Raw genomic sequence first — 24,231 nt, forward strand, 5'->3', positions numbered from 1 at the left:
GCTGGTGTAACTGAGTCAGGTTTGTAGACCTACTTGCCCGCACTCGCTTTTTCAGTTCTGCCCACAAATGTTCTATAGGATTGAGGTCAGGGCTTTGGGATGGCCTCTCCAATACCTTTACTTTGTTGTCCTTAAGCCATTTTGCCACAACTTTGGAAGTATGCTTGGGGTCATTGTCCATTTGGAAGACTCATTTGCGACCAAGCTTTAACTTCCTGACTGATGTCTTGAGATGTTGCTTCAATATTTCCATATCATTTTCCTGCCTCATGATGCCGTCTATTTTGTGAAGTGCACCAGTCCCTCCTGCAGCAAACACCTCCACAACATGATGCTGCCACCCCCGTGCTTCACGGTTGGAATGGTGTTCTTCGGCTTGCAAGCCTCCCCCTTTCTCCTCCAAACATAACGATGGTCATTATGGCCAAACAGTTCTATATTTGTTTCATCAGACCAGAGGACATTTCTCCAAAAAGTACAATCTTTGTCCCCATGTGCAGTTGCAAACCGTAGTCTGGCTTTTTTATGGCGGTTTTGGAGCAGTGGCTTTTTCCTTGCTGAGCGGCCATTCAGGTTATGTCAATATAGGACTCGTTTTACTGTGGATATAGATACTTTTGTATCTGTTTCCTCCAGCATCTTCACAAGGTCCTTTGCTTTTGTTCTTGGATTGATTTGCACTTTTCTCACCAAAATAAGTTCATCTCTAGGAGACAGAACGCATCTCCTTCCTGAGCGGTATGACGGCTGCGTGGTCCCATAGTGTTTATACTTGCGTACTATTGTTTGTACAGATGTACAGTGGTACCTTCAGGCGTTTGGAAATTGCTCCCAAGGATGAACCAGACTTGTGGAGGTCTACAATGTATTTTCTGAGGTCTTGGCTGATTTCTTTTGATTTTCCCGTGATGTCAAGCAAAGAAGGGCACTGAGTTTGAAGGTAGGCCTTGAAATACATCCACAGGTACACCTCCAATTTACTCAAATGATGTCAATTAGCCTATCAGAAGCTTCTAAAGCCATGACATCATTTTCTGGAAATTTCCAAGCTGTTTAAAGGCACAGTCAATTTAGTGTATGTAAACTTCTGACCCACTGGAATTGCGATACAGTGAAATAATCTGTCTGAAACAATTGTTGGAAGAATTACTTGTGTCATGCACAAGAGGATGCTCTAACCGACTTGCCAAAACTATAGTTTGTTAACAAGACATTTGTGGAGTGGTTGAAAAACGAGTTTTAATGACTCCAACCTAAGTGTATGTAAACTTCCAACTTCAGCTGTACCTGTTCTAGGTGTTATTCATAACACTGCTGCCAATGACTGGAACGAACTACAAAAATCTCTGAAATTGGAAACACCTATCTCCCTCACTAGCTTTAAGCACCAGCTGTCAGAGCATCTCATAGATTACTGCACCTGTACATAACCCATCTACAATTTAGCCCAAACAACTACCTCTTTACCTACTGTATTTATTTTATTACTTTATTTTGCTCCTTTGCACCCCATTATTTTCTGTCTCTACTTTGCACTTTCTTCGCGCAAACCAACCATTCCAGGGTTTTTTTTAGTTTATTTTACTTGCTGTGTTGTATTCACTTCACCTCCATGGCCTTTTATATTTTTATTTTATTTATTTATACATATATTTGTTTGCCTTCACCTCCCTTATCTCACCTCACTTGCTCACATTGTATATAGACTTATTTTTTTTTCACTGTATTATTGACTATATGTTTGTTTTACTCCATGTGTAACTATGTGTTGTTGTATGTGTCGAACTGCTTTGCTTTATCTTGGCCAGGTCGCAATTGTAAATGAGAACGTGTTCTCAATTTGCCTACCTGGTTAAATAAAGGTTAAATAAATAAATAAATAAAAAATAACAGATTAGGGCAGCTGCCCTTTCTGTTGCTGCTCCCCACCAACTAGGCTCCACTGCTGCCAACTGCAGCCATCTTGGACCATGTCTCTCTTTTGAAATCTTTTATTTTATCATGGGACAACCAGGGTTGGGTATTAATGGATTACATTTAACTGGGATTACGTAATCCGATTACAGAAATGAAGTAACTGTAATCTGACTGGATTACTTTTAAAAATGGTTTTACATTCTTAAAAACAACTGATTATATTTTGGATTAGGCCTACTTCCTCTAATATCAAAATGTGGGCTGCAAGTGTTTGCCTTAAACACACTAATATTTATTATTTTTGAACATCTTTGAAAGCTCTGCGGAGCCACACAGCTTGGAAGTCACCTTTCAGTGGGAATTAAAGTTTTTCCCTTCTGTTGCAATCTGTTTGAAATCTCCAAAACGGTCAAATTTGTTGTCTGGTTGATTTCCACAAAAACTTGTTTTTAACCAAAAACGTCAGACCCCCACTTACCACATTTCATCAGGATCGTTGTGTCAAAAGAACATTTTCCATTAGTCAACACAGCTCCACCCTGTTCACTTCCTAAGAAGTAAGGGTAAGACACTCAAATTACCATTTCCTATTTTACTGGCCACAATCTGCTTAGTGGCTGGGTGTAATAGGCCCATATTTTCACAATCAAAAAATGAAACTGGGAACTTGACAGTGAAGCTGACCTTTTAGCAGTGATGCCATTTCATCAAGAAGATGTAGCAGGAATTTGAGACTGCACTTGCCCAAGGATGCAGGGGGTTGGGTGGGCAGAATTAGAGAGCAAGAGGAGGAAGAGGGTAAGGAAGGACAGTTGTCTCAGATGAGATCAGGGCCACATTGGTTGACCATGTGCTCAACCATGGATTGAGTATGAGGGAGGCTGGGCAGAGAGTTCAGACCAACCTGAGCCGCTACACGGTTGCATCTATCATCCGTACATTCACAAATGAGAACCGATAAGTTACCTACCATCTACACTATGTTCTTTATGTATATACTGTAGTATACTGCAGTCCGACATATCAGTAGGCCTATGTTACTCAGTGATTGTTGGCCAATGTTACAGTAATGTAATTTCATATTGAAAGAAAATTTATTATTTTACCTTACTGTAACCAATCATATCATATTTGTGGATCTTCTGCAGAACTGAGAAACGGCCAGGCCATGATGGAAGACACCGGCTGTTCACACCAGAACAGGAGACCGCTATTGTGAACATGGTAGTGGCAAACAATACCATTAGATTACGATAAATCCAGACCCACATATTTGCAGACAACACAATATTCAATAACATTCACCAGGTGGGCTTGTCTACATTGGACCGTGTATTACAGCGCAACCGAAGCCGGATGAAACAGGTCTACAGGGTGCCATTAAAGTGAAACTCAGAGGGTTAAAGAACAGCGCTATGAATATGTGCAAGTAAGTACTATACTGTGAATTTACTATCATATCAGCACTGTATAGACACATTACAGTACTGTAATCCAGTGTAAAGTGCCTCACCATATTGACTGCTCTCGGTCTATGTCACATATTGTCTTGTTGTCTGTTTCAGAGAGTCTTGGAGTTGGATGCCGCTGCAATTCAGCACATTTATATTTACATTGATGAGGCTGGCTTCAACCCAGCCAAACGAAGGGGACAGGGCCGTAGCGTTATTGGCCACCGTGCCATTGTGAATGTCCCTGGACAGCGTGGAGGGAATATCACCATGTGAGTAGCCGTTAACCAGCAAGGCGTAATCCATCACCATGCCAACCGTGGTCCCTACAACACCGCCCTTCTCATCACATTCCTGGACACACTACATGGCGTTCTCATTCCAACCGAGCAGAGGGGTGGACCAGAGCAGCCCAGGTATGTTGTCATCTGGGACGACGTGAGTTTCCACCGGGCTGCAATGGTCCACCACTGGTTTCTCGACCACCCACAATTTATTGTTCTATACCTCCCACCATATTCCGCATTCCAAAACCCGATTGAAGAGTGTTTTTTCGGCATGGCGATGGAAGGTGTACGACCGACATCCCCTCGCACACATGCCTCTTCTCCAGGCAATGGAGGATGCATGTGGTGAAGTTCATGTGGGGGCTTTCGGCGGCTGGATCCGTCACTCCAGAAGATTCTTTCCCCGCTGTTTAGCCAGGGAGAACATCGCTTGTGATGTAGATGAGGTGCTGTGGCCAGACCAAAACAGGAGGCAGGATGCAGCCTAATGTCTGTTTTCTTACATTTTGCGTGTGTTTTTGTCTTTTTGTGTTTAGAATTTTGAAAGAATGAGCCCCCCCCCCCCATTTTTTTTTTTTGTATAGAAAACCCTTTATCTTACTGAATGTTTTTCCTGGTTTTCTCCTGTTGGGTATGGTAAGTGTTACATACAAAACACAAGTGTTAAAAAATACTGCATTTTGGAAATAAATGTCAATGTTTTTGTTACTGTATTGCATTTGTGTGTGTTTATTTATGTATATTTGAGTAGGTTTACATTACTGTAACAATCTTTTACAACCGGCTACAGTGTAACACTGAAAAGGCAAAAGGCAATAAACTACTGATGGGATATTCAATAGTAGTGTTTTGTGTTTTGTTTTTAGAGTTTTGGGAAAATGGCCCAAAAATTCAGCAAACGTGTGTAAACAGTTGTGGAAAGCTGTAAGACTGTCAAGATATCATTGAAGGCAATTGGCAAGTGGTTTACCCTTGTGAAACACAAAACTGGGACATTGTTCTGAAACTGTTTTATGTTTGTGGGCCTTCCAGCTGCCCTGTTTCTAAACCAGCAGACTGGAAAAAACACATTTCTATATTATTTAAACTCATTTGTGAATGATTATGTAGGCTGATTCAAATGTAGCATTTGATTTAACAGAATGAGCAGCTGGAGGAGGTAAGGGAAAAGGTGCCAAGTGGAGATTTGTATCCAATTCCACATGACTAAACTCCACACAATCATGTGAAAACTTCACAAGTCTACACAATCAACTAAAACATGAGTCCAATTAAAGAAACAGCCAGAAAGGAGAAATAATGACAAGTTTGCATAGCGTGACACATAAGCAAGAAAAAAATGAACGTTCACCAACAAAAATATTCGTCTGTCGAAGGAAATTACATTAACTATTCATTAATTCTCTCTTTTTAATTCACCATACATTTTCTTAGGGATTTACTTTCCTTTGTTTTAGTCCTAATGGTCCTCTCTCCTTGACACGCTTTTTCATGTGAGCACTAAGCCGTTCATTTCCAGCGGAGAATGCGCTGCGCAGCAGTGCATCATTTATAGGTCTAGGAATGAGAAGATATGAAACGTTGGAGGATGCTAAGCCTCTTTGATTCATAAATATCTGTCCCCAGTCACACCGTATGACAGGCTTCTTTGAACCTGCATGAATTTGTTATTATTAGAAGACAGAGAACTTCGTCAGTCATCCGTTTCATTTGCATCCTATTCATTTTCTCTCCGGGTGGGATCACTTCAGTCATCATGAAACACAGCACAGAATGGTCCCGTGTGCTCATCAATAAGGTAAGATTATTTACAGCGGTTTGACTTGAATTCAGTTAAACCTGCCAGAGCAATGTTTGCGCACTGTCTTTATTTACAAACACATACTTCTTATTCGGGAAATCTGGAAGCATCTACCAGTGTGGAGAGTATACCTGGTAATAACAGTGAGTTTTTACAGAACCCAAGACCATTCTGCGTTTTTATTTGACCATGGGGAAAAGAGCTACTGTGAAAATACCACAGTGTGGGTTTGATTGAATTGAGCCCTTTGAGTAACATCAAAAAGGCTCTGAAAAGGGACTGTGCGGGTAAAGGTCAAACATTAATACTGAAACAGCCACTTTGCAGTGATGCTTTTGAAATAATTACCTGAACTGAACCATGTCTGAGCTCAGCCTGCGAATATCCCGCATCCCTCTGACAAGCCTTCTGATCAAGGAACTAAAGCAAATGTGTTCCATTCAGGTGTGTAATCACCCCCGTGGCGTGTTTACCATCACGTTAGGAGGAGAGTTGTGGAGGTGGGCTTGATAGGTGGTTCGAGGTGCATCTCTCTTTTCTTGGCCTGTCATTACATCTGTCTGTTAGCCTTTACAGTTTTTTACAGTCTCTTACACACTGAAAGTGGTACTTGAGGCACACTCAGTGAAACCATTAACTCATGTACCTAATATTCAGACCAAGTCTGCAACACTGCAAGCACATTATCTGCTTTACACTCAGTTTGCAATTGTTAAACACACTTTTTGCAAAACACTAAACACAGTTCTCTACATTAGATACGTCACTCAAAAGTAACAGGTCTTGTGTTTCGTTTGGGAAAACACTGCCATTCAAAATGCCACACTCATTTACCGATTACCTACACCCAGTGCTCACGTGTGAACACACTTATAGCTCATTTATTCACTTAGAAATCAGAGCTTGAGCACTATAAATAAGCTTCAGGTTGGCTTTCTTGGTTTCTTTGATTTTCTTTCAAAAACAAGGACATTTCTAAGTGACCACGAACTTTTGAACGGTAGTGTACTTGTGCGAGTGAGTGCTATGACAAACTGCCGTGGACTCCACTGCACACGATAGTAGTGTTTTACCTTTGTTTTACCTTTTACACATCATTTGATGGTTTGTGTGTAGAGTTTCGATGCAAAAACACAGTTTTGAGAAGAGTTAAAATAGTTTTGAATGAAGTGTTTGGTTTTTCAAGAGATGTGTGACATCTTGCATGTTGTGTGTGTGGTTTGGGGTTTTGTGTGTAGAGTCTAGAGAAAAGGAGCCATAGTTTCAGAAATCATGTGTAAGCACTTGTCAAAAACTGTAAGTTACGGTGACAGAAACCACACACGGCACTATCGCCCACATCCAACACCAATGACATAATCTTCTGAGAGGAGCAAAAAACAAGAAACAAGGGGAGAGCAGCTCCCATCCTCGTGCCATAAATCGGTGGCTGTCGCTGCCATACAGTTCACCTTGGTGTTACAGTTTTTTCCAACTGCTTACACACATAATCTTTTCATGTCACACGATTTTTGAAACTTCTCACTCAAAGTGCAGAACTACACACCAAATATCCAAAACCATAAGCTATTTCTCAGCCTTTGACTCAGTTGTCAATTGCATAAAACACTTTTTTCAAAACACTACACACAATTCTCTACCTAAAACACAAAAATCTAACAGGAAGTGACTTGCTTTCCTTTTCCAAACACAACCAATCAAAATGCTACACTTATTCACCAGGTCACACACACACTCCTCACATGTGCAAACACTAATAGCTTAACTGATCACTAACCAATCACTGCTTTACTGTAGTATAGGCCTATAAATAGGTGAAAGGTCAGATTACCTGTTTTGAACAATGGATGCCAACAATGGACAGAGAGCAAGAGGAGTAGGAGGGAGAGGAAGAGGAAGAAGAGGACGAGGGCAAAGAAGAGAAGGAAGGAGAGCCATCTCTGATGAGATTAGGGCAACACTTGTTGATCGTGTGATCAACCACGGTTTGACCATGAGAGAGACTGAGAGTCCAGCCCAACTTGAGTCGATTTACAGTGGCGTCCATAATTCGAACCTTCAGAAATGAGAACAGGTATGCAACTATCTAAATGACTATTTTAGCATTACAGTAATGTACTGTAAAATACGTATGACTGCATAGTATTGCATAAACATTTGTAACTCTAAGCCATCCATTTACTGCACTGCATTGAATGAATGAGGTTGGTTATCATGCTGTACTACATTTTTTTGTACATTGTTTACAGTTCCTATGCTGAACACATACTGTGTTTGTATTCTGTACAGAGTGGAAAGGCAAAGACATCATGGAGGACGAGGACGCTTGTTTACAGATGTACAAGAGACTGCAATTATAAATATGGTTTTGGCCAACAATGCAATTAGGATTCGAGAGATAAGAGAGCATATCTTGAATAATGACACCATATTTAACAACATCAATGCTGTAAGCCTGTCGACCATACAACGCATCCTCCAACGGCACCGAGTGACGATGAAACAACTTTACAAGGTGCCATTTGAGAGAAACTCTGACAGAGTCAAGAATATGCGACATGACTTTGTAGAGATATGTATGCAACACTACTTCCAGTACTTCAGACATACCATATTTACTCATCTGTATATCCTTTTGTCTGTTACAGAGAGTATTGGAGCTGGATGCCCATGTAATTCGCCATTAATTTATTTATGTGGATGAGGTTGGCTTCAACCTCACCAAAACCAGGCGCCGCGGAAGAAATGTAATAGGACAGAGGGCAATTACCAATGTCCCTGGACAGCGTGGGGGTAATATAACTATGTGTGCTGCCATCACTCAAAACGGATCCTCCATCACAATGCCACACTGGGTCCGTACAACACCGGCCATATGCTCACTTTTCTGGATGCAATTTACACAATGCTTGTCCCTGATCCAGAACAGGAGCCTGCTAGATTTGTGGTTTTATGGGACAATGTTAGTTTTCACCGGGCTGTTCTGGTCCAAAACTGGTTTGCCACCCATCCACAATTTGTAGTTTTGTACCTACCCCCATATTCACCTTTTCTAAATCCCATAGAGGAATTCTTCTCAGCCTGGCGCTGGAAAGTGTATGATCGCCAACCCTATGCCCACATGCCGCTTCTCCAGGCAATGGAGGACGCATGTGGGGACATAGAGGTTGCCTCTGTCCAAGGTTGGATACGCCATGCTAGGAGATACTTCCCTCGATGTTTGGCAAGAGAAAACGTATCTTGTGATGTGGACGAAGTATTGTGGCCAGACCCAGGCCGGAGAAGAGATGAAGCGTAGCTTAGCACTGGTGACTGCCCCCCCCGTAGAAATTCCTGGACTGCCCCCCCGGGACCCCACACACACAATTGTGTTCTTTACTGTATTCTAAAGAATCTACTTTTGGTTTACGTATGTTTATGGTTTTGCTGTATGCTACTGTATACAACAGTAATGTTTGGCCTAATAAATATTTTCTGTTTCTACATTGCATTGGTATTTACAGTGTACTTGTTACCCCTCTCAGCAGATTACTTTCACTGTAGAACATTGTATTGAAATGTAGATATAAGCCTATGAAAGACCAAAGAGCTTTAGATTTAGAACAACAGTGTTTACATGGTATATCCATAAATGTACTATTATGAAAGCAGTGTTTGCCATTTGATGCAAATGCTTCATTCTGACATGTGTTTATGGCATTTTGAATGCGGTGTTACATTTTGAAGGAGATGTGAGGCATTTTGCATTTTGTGTGTGCAGTTTTTTGGGAATTGTGGGTAGAGTTTTGAAAAAAGGAGACAGTTTTGAAAACGTGTGTAAGCAGTTGGAAAAAACTGTAATGAAAACGAATGGATCATTCCATCTTTCCCTTTCCAGGAATGACACTGATTTACAGTACAGGTGGGGTGTCCACAGTCACACAAAAGGAATGAATGGATGCTCTCCTTCTCGCTCAGAGATGATTGGTACACGTGAACATGCTCCATCCAGGTAAGCTATATTGGGATGATCGTATGCACATGCGTGAGCAAATAAGCCAACATGTTACATAAGCTAAGCAGATACATTGGAGCCATGATGTTTACACCTTTGACATCTGCCATCACAGTCAGAGATGACTCCATCTTGCAAATAAAATACAACACCTTGTCCTAGTTGCACTGCTTGGCCTGTCCATCACCAGCTGTCCATGACATAACAGGGAAGAGTGGCTTCCCCCCATATAACTTCATTTCCATGGACAGCTGAAGCATGTTGAAGAAGATAGTGAATCGACATGCTATTTATCCTAATCTCCCTGACAGTGAGACTGATAGTGATAGTAGAATAGACAGCAAGACATGTGTGATCCATCCGTCTCTCTGGAGCCTGAACTCTTGACTGGGCTGTGGTTTGTGGACAGGAGACCTGAGGGCCATCCAGACTACACTGTCTTTGATGGTTTCCCTCTCTAACCTCCAATTCCCATTGCATTTCCATGTGGTTGGTTGGATGACCAGACCAGTATGCGGCACAGACACATACCGAAGTGTGCCTGATTGGCTCTGGTGATCTGAAGGAGCCCCATAAGGTTCGAAATGACAGGTTTGCAACCAATGTTATATAAGGAGCCTGGTTTAGGATCTGGTTGCTGATGCTTTACTCACAATTATGTAAAATATTTATGCGAAAAATTTAAATAAATACAACTAATTTGATTTTGATTTATGTTGAAACAGACTAAAATAGATAGAGCTGTTGAATGTGATTTTTTCCCCTACATATAGAGTAATGGTAAGATATGCAGCATACCCTCACCAGACCTATAATTTACTCTAACTTGAGGAGCCCTTTCGTGTTGGTGTTCTATTGGTAATATATCACAGCCGGCCATCACAAGTCGACAGGCAGGAAATGATCTACTGCCATGCCTTTACAAATCCATCCAAATCCAGATTTTGCATTTTGTGGACAACATAACACCAAATACCATGGGACAAAAATTGTCCAATTGCTCATGGTCGGATTTGCAAGCTGCAGTTAAAACAGTCTAATGTTACTATATACAAAGAAAAGGTTTTTATTTCCAAAAGGTGCAGTATTCATGTTTCCTTTTCATTATTGCCTTTATGCTAACAGTGCCCCCTTTTTATTGCAACACTGAAGGTTACATGTATATTTCATAATACGTTTACAAACCCAATTAGTTATACTGCAATAACTTTATTAAATATAAAGTATATAAAGTACACACACACACTCTAGAGGGTTGCATTTCAGGGAGCTGTCCATCTGTGGTCACGCAGGTAAACGTCTAATCTTATTCGGCCCATTGTAAATGTTTTACTGCCAAATCACAACACATCGATGAAGAATACGAAAGCATGTCATCTCATCTTTAGCCATGAGAACAGATGGTTGGTTGGAAATAGCTGGTAGTCATTGGTCTTGACTGCAGCTGTTATTCACTTGTGATTTATAACCAATCTCATGCTTTTTATAGATCTTGTTGACGATCTGGTTCCTGCATTTGGCCTTGTCGTCTTAGTATTTTTAATTATAAGTGGTTTTGCAGATCCGTTTGCCGGTTTATGGCAAGGGTATGTTGCAATAATGAGATATGCCTTAATTCCTGGAAATGACCTGGAAATCCCCCTAGATTGGATAGAGAGTCAACCACCTGCAAGCCCATCCTGACAGTAGTGGTAGAGATTAACCCTGATGTGGCCAGGTCTGGAATTCCCACTCCTTTTATCCTCACCAAAATTACATATCTGCCTAGTTCACTCCCAGATGCTACAGTATGTGTTTTGGGACAGGACATGTTGCTCTTTTTTATTTTATTTTTTTTAACCACATTTTTGGTTTTGGGGGGGGGTTACAGGTACAATATCAATTTCAATTCATATATTCAGTTTATATAACATGTACCCGTGGGCTGCCACCCAAAAGAAAAACAAAAGTAAGAAATACATAGAGAAATTATCGGGCCTACACCCCCAACTCCCCACCCCATTCCCCCCCAACACAACACATCTCAGTCCAACCCCCTGCATCTAAGCATTTAACTGCAGGGAACTACCACATCCTATGAAAGAATGTGCCTACCTGATTTAGGAGACACAGTGAACAGTTGGGAGTTGGGGCCAATTTCATCGTACAACTTTTCCTTGGTGTTAAATACAGTCTGCGAACAAACTTAAAATGTATAGTTTAATGGCTCTCATTGAGATGCAAAGTTCATATTTCTTCATAGTGTGTTCCAGTTCAAGGGTTGTTCAGATTCACTAAAGACTCTGTGGACTATACTTTTTTAATGGCTAGCTCATAATATGAGCTTTCCAAAAGTTGTTTATATATTATAGAGATAGGGATTTTTTCATAAATCCCATCATTGTTGGGTTGTTGGGTTCAGTAGTTGGGTTTCCCAAGGGACTCCATAGGCCAGCATAGGTGACCTAAGTTGTAAATATAAGAAAAAAGGGAGTTGCCTGGTAATGTGTATGTGTCCTTCAAATCATGGAATGTTCTTAAACCATTACTGTCCATGATATAGGCATGGGTACGGATGCCTCATTTGGACCATTGGGGGGGATGCAAAAGGCACTATTGTGAAGTAATGGAGTATGAGTATGCCATTTTGATTCCCAGTTACACCGTTTTTCAATTATGCGCGAAATAGAAATTGTGTGAACAATAATAGAACCAAGGGGTAGTTTACATTGTTTAAGTCATATATCAGTGAAGACGACCTCTTCCAGGGCAATAGGATACGCCATATTTCTCTGTATACTCAGGCCAGGGGGCAGAAGAATCATGTCTAAACCAATTTAAGATAGGGCGAAATGCTAGTTCCTGGAAATACAATTGGTACTCATAGTCCTCCTACGTCTTTCCGTCTTAGTAAGTTTGTTAGCCAGAGGGGGAGATATGGGTAGTATTGAACTACCGAAATTCAGCCGTTGCAGTATATTAATTTTGACAAAAGATATTCTGCCGGTTAAAGCAACTGTCCCATCGTGCTCTAGCAGCTCCTTGTGGAGGGCTGGGTGCACGCTGACTTCGGTCGCCAGTTGGACGGTGTTTCCTCCGATACTTTGGTGCGGCTGGCTTCCGGGTTAAGCAAGCAGTGCGGCTTGGCAAGGTCGTGTTTCGGAGGACACATGGCCCTCGACCTTTGCCTCTCCCAAGTCAGTACGGGAGTTGCAGTGATTGGACAAGACTGTATAATAGCAATTGGGTAAAAATAACAAACAAATGTGTACAGTGCCTTTGGAAAGTATTCAGACCCTTGACTTTTGTCATATTTTGTTAGGTTACAGCCTTATTAGAAAATGTATTAAATATTTTTTTCCCCCTCATCAATCTACCTATAATGACAAAGCAAAAACTCTATTTTAGAAAATTTTGCAAATGTATAAAAAAAACAAATGAAATATTACATTTGCATAAGTATTCAGACCCTTTACTCAGTACTTTGTTGAAGCATCTTTGGCAATGAGTCTTCTTGGGTATGACGCTAAAAGCTTGGCACACTTCTATTTGGGGAGTTTCTCCCATTACTTTCTGCAGATCCTCTCAAGCTCTCTCAGGTTGGATGCGGAGCATTGCTGCACAGCTATTTTCATGTCTCTCCAGAGATGTTCGATCGGGTTCAAGTCCGGGCTCTAGCTGGGTCACTCAAGGAAACTCAGAGACTTGTCCCGAATCCAGTCCTGCGTTGTCTTGGCTGTGTGCTCAGGGTCGTAGTCCTGATAGAAGGTGAACCTTCGCCCCAGTCTGAGGTCCTGAGCGTTCTGGAGCAGGTTTTCATCAAGGATATCTCTGTAGTTTGAAAAACATCGCCACAGCATGATGCTGCCACCAACATGCTTCACCCTAGGGATGGTGCCAGGTTTCCTCCAGACGTGACGCTTGGCATTCAGGCCAAGGAGTTCAATCTTGATTTCATCAGACCAGAGAATCTTGTTTCTTATTGTCTGAGAGTCTTTAGGTGCCTTTTGGCAAACTCCAAGCGGGCTGTCATGTGCCTTTTTCTTATACACATCTAGATGTGTATAAGAGACAGGTTGGGAGGAGGTACTCATATTCTCCATGGACTTTACAGTGTCCCAAAACTTTTTGGAATTAGTGCTGCAGGATGAAAATTTCTGTTTGAAAAAGCTAGCCTTTGCAATCGGGTTCAAGTCTGAGTTCTGTCCTGAAGCCACTCCTGCTTTGTCCTGGTTGTGTGCTTTGGGTCGTTGTCCTGTTGGACGGTGAACCTTCGCCCCAGTCTGAGGTCCTTAGCACTCTGGGGCAGGTTTTCATTGAGGATCTCTCTGTACTTTGTTCTGTTCATCTTTCCCTCGATCCTGACTAGTCTCCCAGTCCCTGCCGCTTAAAAAAACATACCCACAGACATTATGCTGCCACAACCATGCTTCACTGTTTGGATGGTGCCAGGTTTCCTCCAGACGTGACGCTTGGCATTCAGGCCGAAGAGTTCAATCTTGGTTTCATCAGACCAGACAATCTTGTTTCTCATGGTCTGAGAGTCTTTTAGGTGCCTTTTGGCAAACTCCAAGCGGGCTGTCATGTGCCTTTTACTGAGGAGTGGCTTCCGTCTGGCCACTCTACCATAATGGCCTGATTGGTGGAGTGCTGCAGAGATGGTTGTCCTTCTGGAAGGTTCTCCCATATCCACAGAGGAACTCTAGAGCTCTGTCAGCATGACCATCAGGTTCTTGGTCACCTCCCTGACCAAGGCCCTTCTCCCCCGATTGCTCAGTTTGTCCGGGCGGCCAGGTCCAGGAAGTCTTGGTGGTTCCAAACTTCTTCCATTTAAGAATTATGGAGGCCTCGACACAATCCTGTCTCGGAGCGCTAAGGACAATTCCTTTGACCTCATGGCTTAGTTTTTGCTCTGACATGCACTGTCAACTGTGGGACCTTATGTAGACAGTTGTGTGCCCTTCCAAATAATGTCTAATCAATTGAATTTTCCACTGGTGAACTCCAAGCAAGTCGTAGAAACATCTCAAGGGTGATCAGTGGAAACAGGATGCACATGAGCTCAATTTCGAGTCTCGTAGCAAAGGGTCTGAATACTTATGTAAATAAGGTATTTGTTTTTTATACATTTGCAAACATTTCTAAAAACTTGTTTTCACTCTGTCAATATCGGGTATTGTGTACAGATTGCTGAGGATTTGTATTTATTTAATCCATTTTAGAATAAGGCTGTAACTTAAGAAAATGTAGAAAAAGTCAAGGGGTCTGAATACTTTCTGAAGGCACTGTATATGACAAAATATAAAAATAATATAATATACTAATAATATTTTTAATTAAAACATTTCTTGCAATGGTTTTATCTAAGGAAGGACATATATATACTCCTAAATATTTAATATGGGAAACAATTGGGATTCCATAAGTAGAGATGGAGTCCTCGTTCAGGGTCTTGAGAGGCAGGGGAGCACATTTGGTTAGATTAATTTTATAACTTGAGATGAAGTTGAATTTATCTATGATCTTCAATGCGTTTGGGAGCGATTGAGATACATTGTCTAGATATAGTAAAATATTGTCTGGGTATAATGAGATTGGGGAAATTGTTGTTATTTCTTTCGATTGACGAATTGCCTGGGCCAGGGGTTCCATGGATAATAAAAATAGCAAAGGAGAAATCGGCTCACCTTATCTACTGCTTCTAGTGATTCTGAACAGAGCAGATATTGCCTGTTATAACAATGTCTGCGGGATTTGGCATACACAGTCGGGTCCATAAATATTTGGACATTCACCAAGTCGTTATTATTCTAGCTGTCTACCACAGCATATTGGAGTTGAAATTAAATAATGAATATGATTTGAGGGTATTTACATCCAAATCAATGAACGGTGTAGGAATTACAGCACTTTCTATATGTGCCTCCCCCCACCTTTTTAAGGGACCAAAAGTAATTGGACAATTGGCTGCTGAGCTGCTTCATGATCAGGTGTGTGTTATTCCCTCATTCGTTAATTTACAAGTAAGTAGATCAAAGGTCTAGACTTGATTTCAAGTGTGTCATTCGCATTTGGAATGTGTTGCTGTTAACCCTCAACATGAAGTCCAAAGAGCTGTCACTGCCAGTGAAGCAAGCCATCATTAGCCTGAAAAAACAAAACAAACCCTTCAGAGAGACAGCAAAAACATTAGGTGTGGCCAAATCAACTATTTGGTACATTATTAACAAGAAAGAACACACTGGTGAGCTCAGGAACACCAAACGGCACAGAAGACCATGGAAAACAACTGTGGTGGGTGACAGAATAATTATTTCCCTGGTGAAGAAAAACCCCTTCACAACAGTTGTCCAGATCAAGAACACTCTCCAGGAGGTAGGCGTAGCTATGTCAAAGTCAAGAGAAGACTTCACCAGAGTAAATACAGAGGGTTTACCACAAGATGTAAACCACAGGAAGACATCTTAAAAAAGTCTGTACAGTTCTGGAACAACATCCTATGGACAGATGAGACAAAGATCAACGTGTACCAGAATGATGGAAAGAGAAGAGTATGAAGAAGGGAAGGAACTGCTCATGATCCAAAGCATACCACCTCATCTGTGAAGCATGGTGTGTTATGGCGTGGGTATGTATGGCTGCCAATGGAACTGGTTCCCTTGTATTTATTGATGATGTGACTGCTGGCCAAAGGAGAAAGATGAATTCTGTGTTTAGGGCTATATTATCTGCTCAGATTCAGCCAAATGCTTCAGAACTCATTGGATGGTGCTCACAGTGCAGATGGGCAATGACCTGAAGCACAGTGCGAAAGCAAACCAATATTTTTTAAGGCAAAGAAGTGGAATGTTCAGCAATGGCCAAGTCCATCGCCTGACATGAATCCAATTGAGCATGCATTTCACTTGCTGAAAGCAAATCTGAAGGCAAAATGCCCCAAGAACAAGCAGGAACTGAAGACAGCTGCAGTAAAGGCCTGGCAGAGCATCACCAGGGAAGAAACCCAGCAGCTGGTTATGTCTATGGGTTCCAGACTTCAGGCAAAGAATTTGCAACCAAATATTAAAACTCTCAATTTAATTTATGATTACGTTCGTTTGTCCAATTACTTTTGAGCCCCTAAAATTGGAGGGCAAATGGTTGCAATTCCTGCGTGGTACTTCTGACAAAGATCTTAAATGAAAGATGACAGTCTACACTTAAAGCACATCTTGATTGTTTCCTTTCAAATCCATTGTACAGAGCCAAAATGATGCAAATTGTGTCACTGTCCAAATACTTATGGACCTGCCTGTAGTATTTGAATCATATTAATAACATTGGAGCCACTTGGTCCAAGACAGACCCGTGATATGACCATTCTAGTCTATCAAAAGCTTTTTCTGCATCGAGAGATAAAACAGCCCAAGGAGCTGATGTTTCTGATGAAGCATGTAAGATATGTAATAGTCAATGGAGGTTATCTGAGGATAAAAGTTTTTGAACAAAGCCTATTTAGTCCGTGTGGACCAATGAGGGTAACTAAGTCTCGAGACGTGACGACAACATTTTTGAAAAGAGATTAATATCTGTGTTCATCACAATGAAAGCTAAGGTGACCGGGAGACCAATGGGGCAGCGCACAATTGGCCCAGCATCGTCTGGGTTAGGAGCGGGTTTGTTCTTTCCTCCGACACATTGGTGCGGCTGACTTCCGTGTCAACTTGGCTGGGTTGTGTTTCGGGGGATGCACGGCTCTTGACCATCATCTCTCCCGAGTCCATATGAGAGTTGCAGTGATGGGACAAGACTGTAACTACCAATTTGATACCATGAAAAAGGGGTTAAAAGAACAGCTGTGTTATTCATTTCGAGCAATAGTAGATCTTATTAATTTCAACATTTCAAAGAGACCTCAGGAGGAATACTGCTCCATCCAAGTGATTTGCCTTTATTCATTTATCCATGCTTTTTTTATCCATCATTTATCCATGCTTTATCCCTTTTGAGTTCATTGAGTGAGATTTAGGCTTCTGCTGAGAGAAGAGGAGTCTGGCTTGGTGTGGATTAAGTGTTAGGTGTTAGGTGGATTAGGTGTTTAGTTCTTTATAGTAGCGGGAGAATCTTTTATTGATTAATTTGGGTTCTGATAGTGGTTTCTGCGTAGCTTGTTGGCCAGTAAAAGATTGGAACGATTGCCAATGGTTGAGTCTAACTTGATGGATGGCAAATTCTGCTCTCTGTCTTACCAACATTCTCTCTTGACTTTGGAAAGAGTAATGGCTAACTGATCTGAAAAAAAAAGTGTTGAGAACGCTCTAATGCAGTTAAGAACATTTCCAATTTGGATATCTTCTTTAACTGTGATTTATTCAACTCAGATTCAAATGCAGATGCATCATTTTTTTCATTTGCGTCAGTCTAAGTAACATAATAATTTTGAGTATCTTATGCATCATTATGATTACACCTTTAGTTTTGTTTGAGGCTGATGAAAAAGCAGACGGTTTGTACAAAATGGTTCTTCATTCTATGTGCGTCCTTACGGAGCAAGTGTGTTTCTTGGAGCGTTGCTATATCAATATGGTTTCTTGCTGGAATACCAAGACAGCTGGAACATTTGATAGGACAATTTAGGCCTTTCAAATTCCAAGAGAGAATATTATACGCGTGATATAATTGTTATCTTAGCCCATGGATGTGTAACTAAAAGCAGGACCTTAAGCAGCATATTTTTGGGGGGTCTTTTAAACATAAATAACGTAAAACATAAAACAAGTAACCATTTTCAGACCTTTACAGTTTAGTTAGTAGACTTGATGTGTTAGCGTGAATAATGAAGACAAATATCAAATATAATCTTAAAAAGTAGGCTAAATACAACAACAGATATGCAAGCCTGACCACCATATTTGAAGAAATGTCAACTAGAAAGGTTGTAGGTGCAATAGTTATTGATCCATTATCCTCATTATTATTAGTAAAATGGCTTAAATGACCTTAAACATAACCTGACCCTCAATGTGTATTAAGCATTTAAGTGCTCTATACTATGTCCGAAAAAGAACATGGTATGTGGAATAAATGCAGTCTATGATCTAGATCTCACAATACTTAATCGTGGCCTGTAGGCCGAGTCCTCCCTGGGAAATACATTTTGACGCGTAAACGGAGGGGGACAGCCATCAACATGAACTGAATTGAGTGGTAGCCCATATCGGACTGGCCATCTATCCTAAACAGAAGAAGAAAAAAAATATCAGAGGAATAGTTTCTAATTTAAATGGACATATTTAGCCCTTAAGGATGCAATGTGCTGTAACCCCACAAGGAAGCAGCCCCAATCTGTATACACTTCAATATATTGTCAGTTGTTCAATAATTGGTATGGTGTCATCATTGGCTAAATGTCTTGGACCGTAAGTCATGTAATAATAGCACAGTCCAATCTGCAGTAATAATAACAACAGCAACAATAACAGTGTTCCGTTTACACAATTGAGGGGGTGTCCTTATCATTGTCTTATGCTGAGGTCACCATCATAGCCATAAGCTAGGCTGTATGGTTGTGTATGGAAGCCGACCTGAATACTGAGCCAGTGTTGCTCTATCTCTGACACAAATACTGAGGGTGACAATCACAGCAAAGTGGCCACTGAAAATGAGAGTTTTGCATGACAGTCCAAAATGGACTTGAACTTTTGTACACATCTAACATTTTCCCATACCTGTTGAACAAATCAATCCCAAAATGGCTTCAGCTTGGTTGAGTAGGGTAAGTGGGTTCCCTAATGACCAGGAGGGGTGAGTGTGAAGGTGTAGTCTAGCTGAGCTCCAGTGATTACTGGTTGGATTGGGAGGCCCAGTGCCTTGTGGGAGAAGAGTAATCAAAGCGGCTCATGAGGGAGCAACGAGTATCGTCTGGCAATCAGGCCACAACAGAGGTCTCATTCATCACTTCCCTTTTCAAGTACAACCCCCCAAGACATCCTACACCACCACGACCCTGACCACCACGGAGTGCCTAGAAATCCCCATACCGTGTAGTTGGTAGAGGGAGGGACGTAGCCCAGACTCTAGATGGAGCAGGGTAGTTATCGACTCTAACAGAAAGAAAAATAATTTACCTTGGACCGCTTTCCAATAGAAACCAGGCCTCTTTATGTGTAGAGAACATATTTTGTGTTTTTGCAGTGCATGCTTTCTCCTTTCCTCTCCAAAAGACTCTGGCATGCTGCCCTAATGGGGGTTGATAACAGGCATAACTCAGGGTCCTTATCGATTGAGTCTCTTCCTGTCCTTAAGGATGTCACCATGCTGCACCCTCTTTCCCTTCACCCAGTGACCATGACTTCTGACCCTTAACAATGTCAGCTTGACCCAGGTGGCTGGACAGTAGCCAGGCTAGTCATCTTTGTCTCCACTGCCCCTGGGAATGAGCTGCTCCAAATGGGAGAGAGATACTCAGTGTGCTGGACGGACATTTATGCGAATAAACTTCCACTCTCTCAGTCAACCTACTCTGAAGCAACAGTAATCTACCATTTCATTCTTGGATGATACTCTAATATTTCAGATATGCAGCGTAGAAAACAGCTGAGGGCATCTGTCAAAACAAATATGTGTCGCACTGCATCCAAGGCAAGCTGGGGGATGTTAACTCATAGGCACTTACACGGCATACTGGATAAGTTGACTTTGGCCTTGCCTTTATAAACAAATCGTGTGAATGGTAAACACCAATGCCAATAATGACCTGGCATATTTCAATCTTCTCGCTCTCGAGAATCCTTGCTGCATGGAATGTACGTGATAGGCTTCTCTCATGCTAACTCCCAATAAAACACCCCATACAGCTAATACATACACTATACATTCCTATGGAGGCCCAGTGCTGAAAGCAGAAAAAAATCCCAACAGGTCTCAACAGTTATAGTATAGTAAAGAAGGGTGGCTAGTCAAGGCTGGGAAAATCCACAGTTGACTGTTTGTCACACGATACCTACTTACAATATAGTGCAACAGTCTGAATTCCTACAGCTCTGGCCTAGTTTGTACTGTAATTCAGCAGCTGTGGCAGTGATAAAATCAGAAGGAGATTATTAAATTTTGGTGCAGTTTTAGTGCAGTACACTGAAATCCTATTATGTGTAATCCATAGTAGTACTGTTAGTTATTATGAACGGTAAACCCGTAAACCCTATTGGAATCTCATGAACTGATTGAGGATTTTTTTCTTCCAGTGGGAAACCTAGATTTCATGAGAAGATGATGCAACATATTGGAGGCCCCATACAGTGGTCATTTGGAGGTCATACACAATCACGGGTATTACCTATGGATGTGTGTCACAAACGACCCCAATCTCAAAGCAGAGATAGGGATTCTCTGTAATAGGGGTCCCCAACTGGTGGCCCGCTGGCCTCAATCTTGTTGATGATCCCTGCTCTATGAATACTGTACTCTCTTAACCCATCCTCCAGACATTTAGCTAGTCTCTTCATCATCTGTTCTCCATCTCAGAAGCTCCTCTCGATGTACAGTATTTATGCCTTGGGGAGGGCTGCTAATGCTGAGCCTACTGATGATTGAACGTGACGGACACTGCTACAGAATCTACAGAAGCTGAGTGGGTGGCAGGTAGCCTAGCTGTTAGAGCGTTGGGCCAGTAACCGAAGGACGCTGGTTTGAATACCTGAGGTGACTATGTAAAAGTTTGCTGATGTGCCCTTGAACTCGGCACTTAACCCTAATTTGTTCCAGGGGCACTGTACTACTACGGCTGCCCCTGTACAACAACACATTGTTGCAGCTATCTGATATACATTTAAAGAATATACATTTTTTTTGGTGTTCAGGAGGCTACTGGGAAGAGGGAAGACCTGATGAAGATGCCACAAGGAAGATGTCACATTACAGTATCTATCTGTCACTTTGGGTTTGAATTAACGCAAACATGGAAATAATCCTTGAATTCTCCAGATGACTCCATTGTAGTCCTTTATTGAGAGGTTATCCTAAGGAATTTCGATTTGATCAAATGAACTTGAACTTTCTGGAAAGTACAAGCATAGTAATCTCCAACCGTTGTTGTGAGTAGCAAAGTGGAAGGCTTACTGTCGAGGGACCATATGCTTTCCGTGAAGCCTAGTTTTTCCTGGACCAGTGTCGGCTAGCAGCTACTATAGACTGATTTAAGACATTCAAGACCTAACATAGGATGTAAGAGAAGGAGGACAGTAAATCATCGGAGGTTCTAACAATGGTCTACTGTCTTCATAGGCACACATTTATACACCATTACATTGGATGAATGTGGTTCCTATCTTTTAATGAACCAAAAAAATGCTTATGTAAGAACTGCTTTTATGTATAGCCCTAGTGTCTTCAACTAGGTTTCAGAGGACATTGTAGGAGATTTACTCACCTTAAATACAAGTACAGTAATTATAAAAATGTATACAAAAATATCCGCTGCACACTATTATTTTAGACTGTGGACTGGTAGAGTGGCCATATATTGCTGACTTACCCTCAGTGTTTCGAGACTGATTGTTTGGGCCCTGGTAGTTGAAGAGGACCTGGGACTGTCTCCTGGCTGGCTGGTCTCCTTCCTCCCTCATGACAGGAGCTCTGCTGGTCGGGCTGAACTTCACTGCGAGAAGCTCCTGGTCAAGTTTACTCTGGGGCTTTGTGGGCTCCTCACGCTGCTCCTCAAGATGCTCCTCAAGATGCTCCTCAAGGTGCTTCTCATGGTGCCGCCCGTAGCTTTGGGATGAACGACTGCCATCATGCTGGTGACTGCTTTGGTTGTCTCTGTGTTCGTGGCGGCCAGTGTGTCTCACTCCCTTGTCACTACGGACAGTTTGTGTGACGTCCTTCGAAGTGTCACTTTTCATCACTATGTCACCATCTCTGTGATGCCTGCTTTCCCGGTCAACAACTTCCTGTTGACGCCTGTGGCTCTCTGAAGTAACTTCCTGTTTAGTTGTTGTTGTCGATGTTGTTGACTCCCCCTGGGCCTTTGAGGTGGTCTGGTCCATGCGATGTGGATCCTCGGTAACGGTCACCTCCTCTCTTCTCTCCTGATCATATGTTCCCAGTCTCTCTCTCAGCTCCTGCCTCAGGTCATTAAAGATCTCATAAGTAGGAAAGCTTGTCTCAGCATAGGATGGTGACACTGTGGTCGATTCTGTTGGCTGGACCGGGTCTTGTGGTATAGTAGACGAGGGGTCAGGCAGTGTGTAGTCATACTCCTCATCTTCATCCAGGACAGGTGGGTCCTCTTTGTAAAGAGGTAGGGTGTTACCGGGGGCGAATGGGTCTAATGGGCTTGTCTGTTTATTGTCATGCGGTTTGCTGAGGTCTCTCAGAGGGTTGTTGTTCTGTCTGGTTGTTGCTAACATAGGCTTCTTAATGTTACGAGGGTCGCAGTCAGGGATAGGAGAACACATCAGGCTCCCGCCATCGTTAGGACAGTGACACACCTGACACGGGTCCATCTGGAAGGAGTGGCCCGCTTCATACTTCTGGTTGCCTTGGACACAACCGATGCTCTCACACTGCGGACACCCATCCGCAGGCTCCACGACAGTGATGCAGTTGGGAGGGATCTCGGGACACGGGATGAAATGGCACCCGATCCTCCCGCCTCCCTGTGGACAAGAACATTCTGTGCTTCCGAAATCCACAAAGTAAGATTCTCCCTCTGGAACTTTCCCATTCCGGAAGCCTGCATGGATGCAGTCATAGTACTGGTAACCTTCACATGAGCATCCTATTTTAACGCAGGTGGCACAGCAAGCGCCCTTCTCCAAAACCTCCTCAATGCAGTTGTCCAACACTGGACAATCCACGCCTGTACAGTCCCTTTGGCTTAAACAGGTGCCCAGGCACAACAGGAGCACACATTGAAACAGCATCAGTTTTTCTCGGTTCATTTCTCATAAAAGTCCCAGAGCCCAAGAACAATTGTTGAAAATTGAATTTGATGACAACTATTGTCCACAGTCTTCTGCGGTCGACCTGGAGTGAGAATGATGTTGAAGGTTCGATTTCAAATGGCCTCCTTTAACCTGTGAGAATGAAAGAGAAACAACATGACATTACTGTTATGTTAAGTTACTGTAGTGACAGAACCACAAGATCATCACGAGATCATCACCGAGGCATCACCAAGACGTTTGTCATTGAACTGGGTCCCACTAGTCTCCACTGTTTAAACTAGCTACCATTAGTGTCATTAGGCCTAGACTAAAATTGACCATTGGGCTAATGTATGTTTTTCCATGCCCATTCTCTGGTCACAGGACAGCTCGGGATGCATACTGTGGTTTGCGTTACATTGGTATGGAAATGTGGCTAAAGGTAACGCCGGATAGGGATAGGGAGAAATATGGACAACCCTAGAGAAACCGTCCAAAGTTAGAAAAGAAAGGTACTGTGCCTGACAGCTCCTACACACAGAATAACACAGATAAGAGAGTACAAAGCTCATGCACTACAGTAGGCTTAATGTGGTTTCTAGTGTCAGATATTTTCTAAATCTGCAATTCAAAATGTGTCCTTTCTAAGAAGTGTGTTCTGTACGTTTTAATAAGATGCATTTCTTACACTACTGTACTTGGACCGAACAATCTTTGCAGTGATCCATATTCAGTCAGTTCTGAACTCGTGTGTGATCCAAGTCAGTGATGTGACTACAAATCAGAGAACATATTGAAAACCAGGTGTTTTCTATTTCACTTTTCCTGTTTTTCCTCAACCGTTCATGTGCTTGATCCAGTCCTAAGAAACACTGCAGCGTTTCAACCAAAGGAATCT

At 42.0% G+C, this 24,231-nt stretch overlaps 1 protein-coding gene across 1 annotated transcript in view; it reads right to left on the reverse strand.

Moving 5' to 3' along the window:
- Nucleotides 1-24,231, reverse strand: part of LOC111966884 (fibulin-2-like) — a 51,215-nt gene that overhangs the window by 24,924 nt on the left and 2,060 nt on the right. Inside the window, 1 exon segment of the mRNA XM_070444617.1 lies at nucleotides 21,941-23,483. Coding sequence (XP_070300718.1) covers nucleotides 21,941-23,348 — 1,408 coding nt within the window. The 5' untranslated portion in view covers nucleotides 23,349-23,483.

The sequence above is a fragment of the Salvelinus sp. IW2-2015 genome, linkage group LG7 (assembly GCF_002910315.2).
Source record: "Salvelinus sp. IW2-2015 linkage group LG7, ASM291031v2, whole genome shotgun sequence".
Taxonomy (NCBI): Eukaryota; Metazoa; Chordata; class Actinopteri; order Salmoniformes; family Salmonidae; genus Salvelinus; species Salvelinus sp. IW2-2015.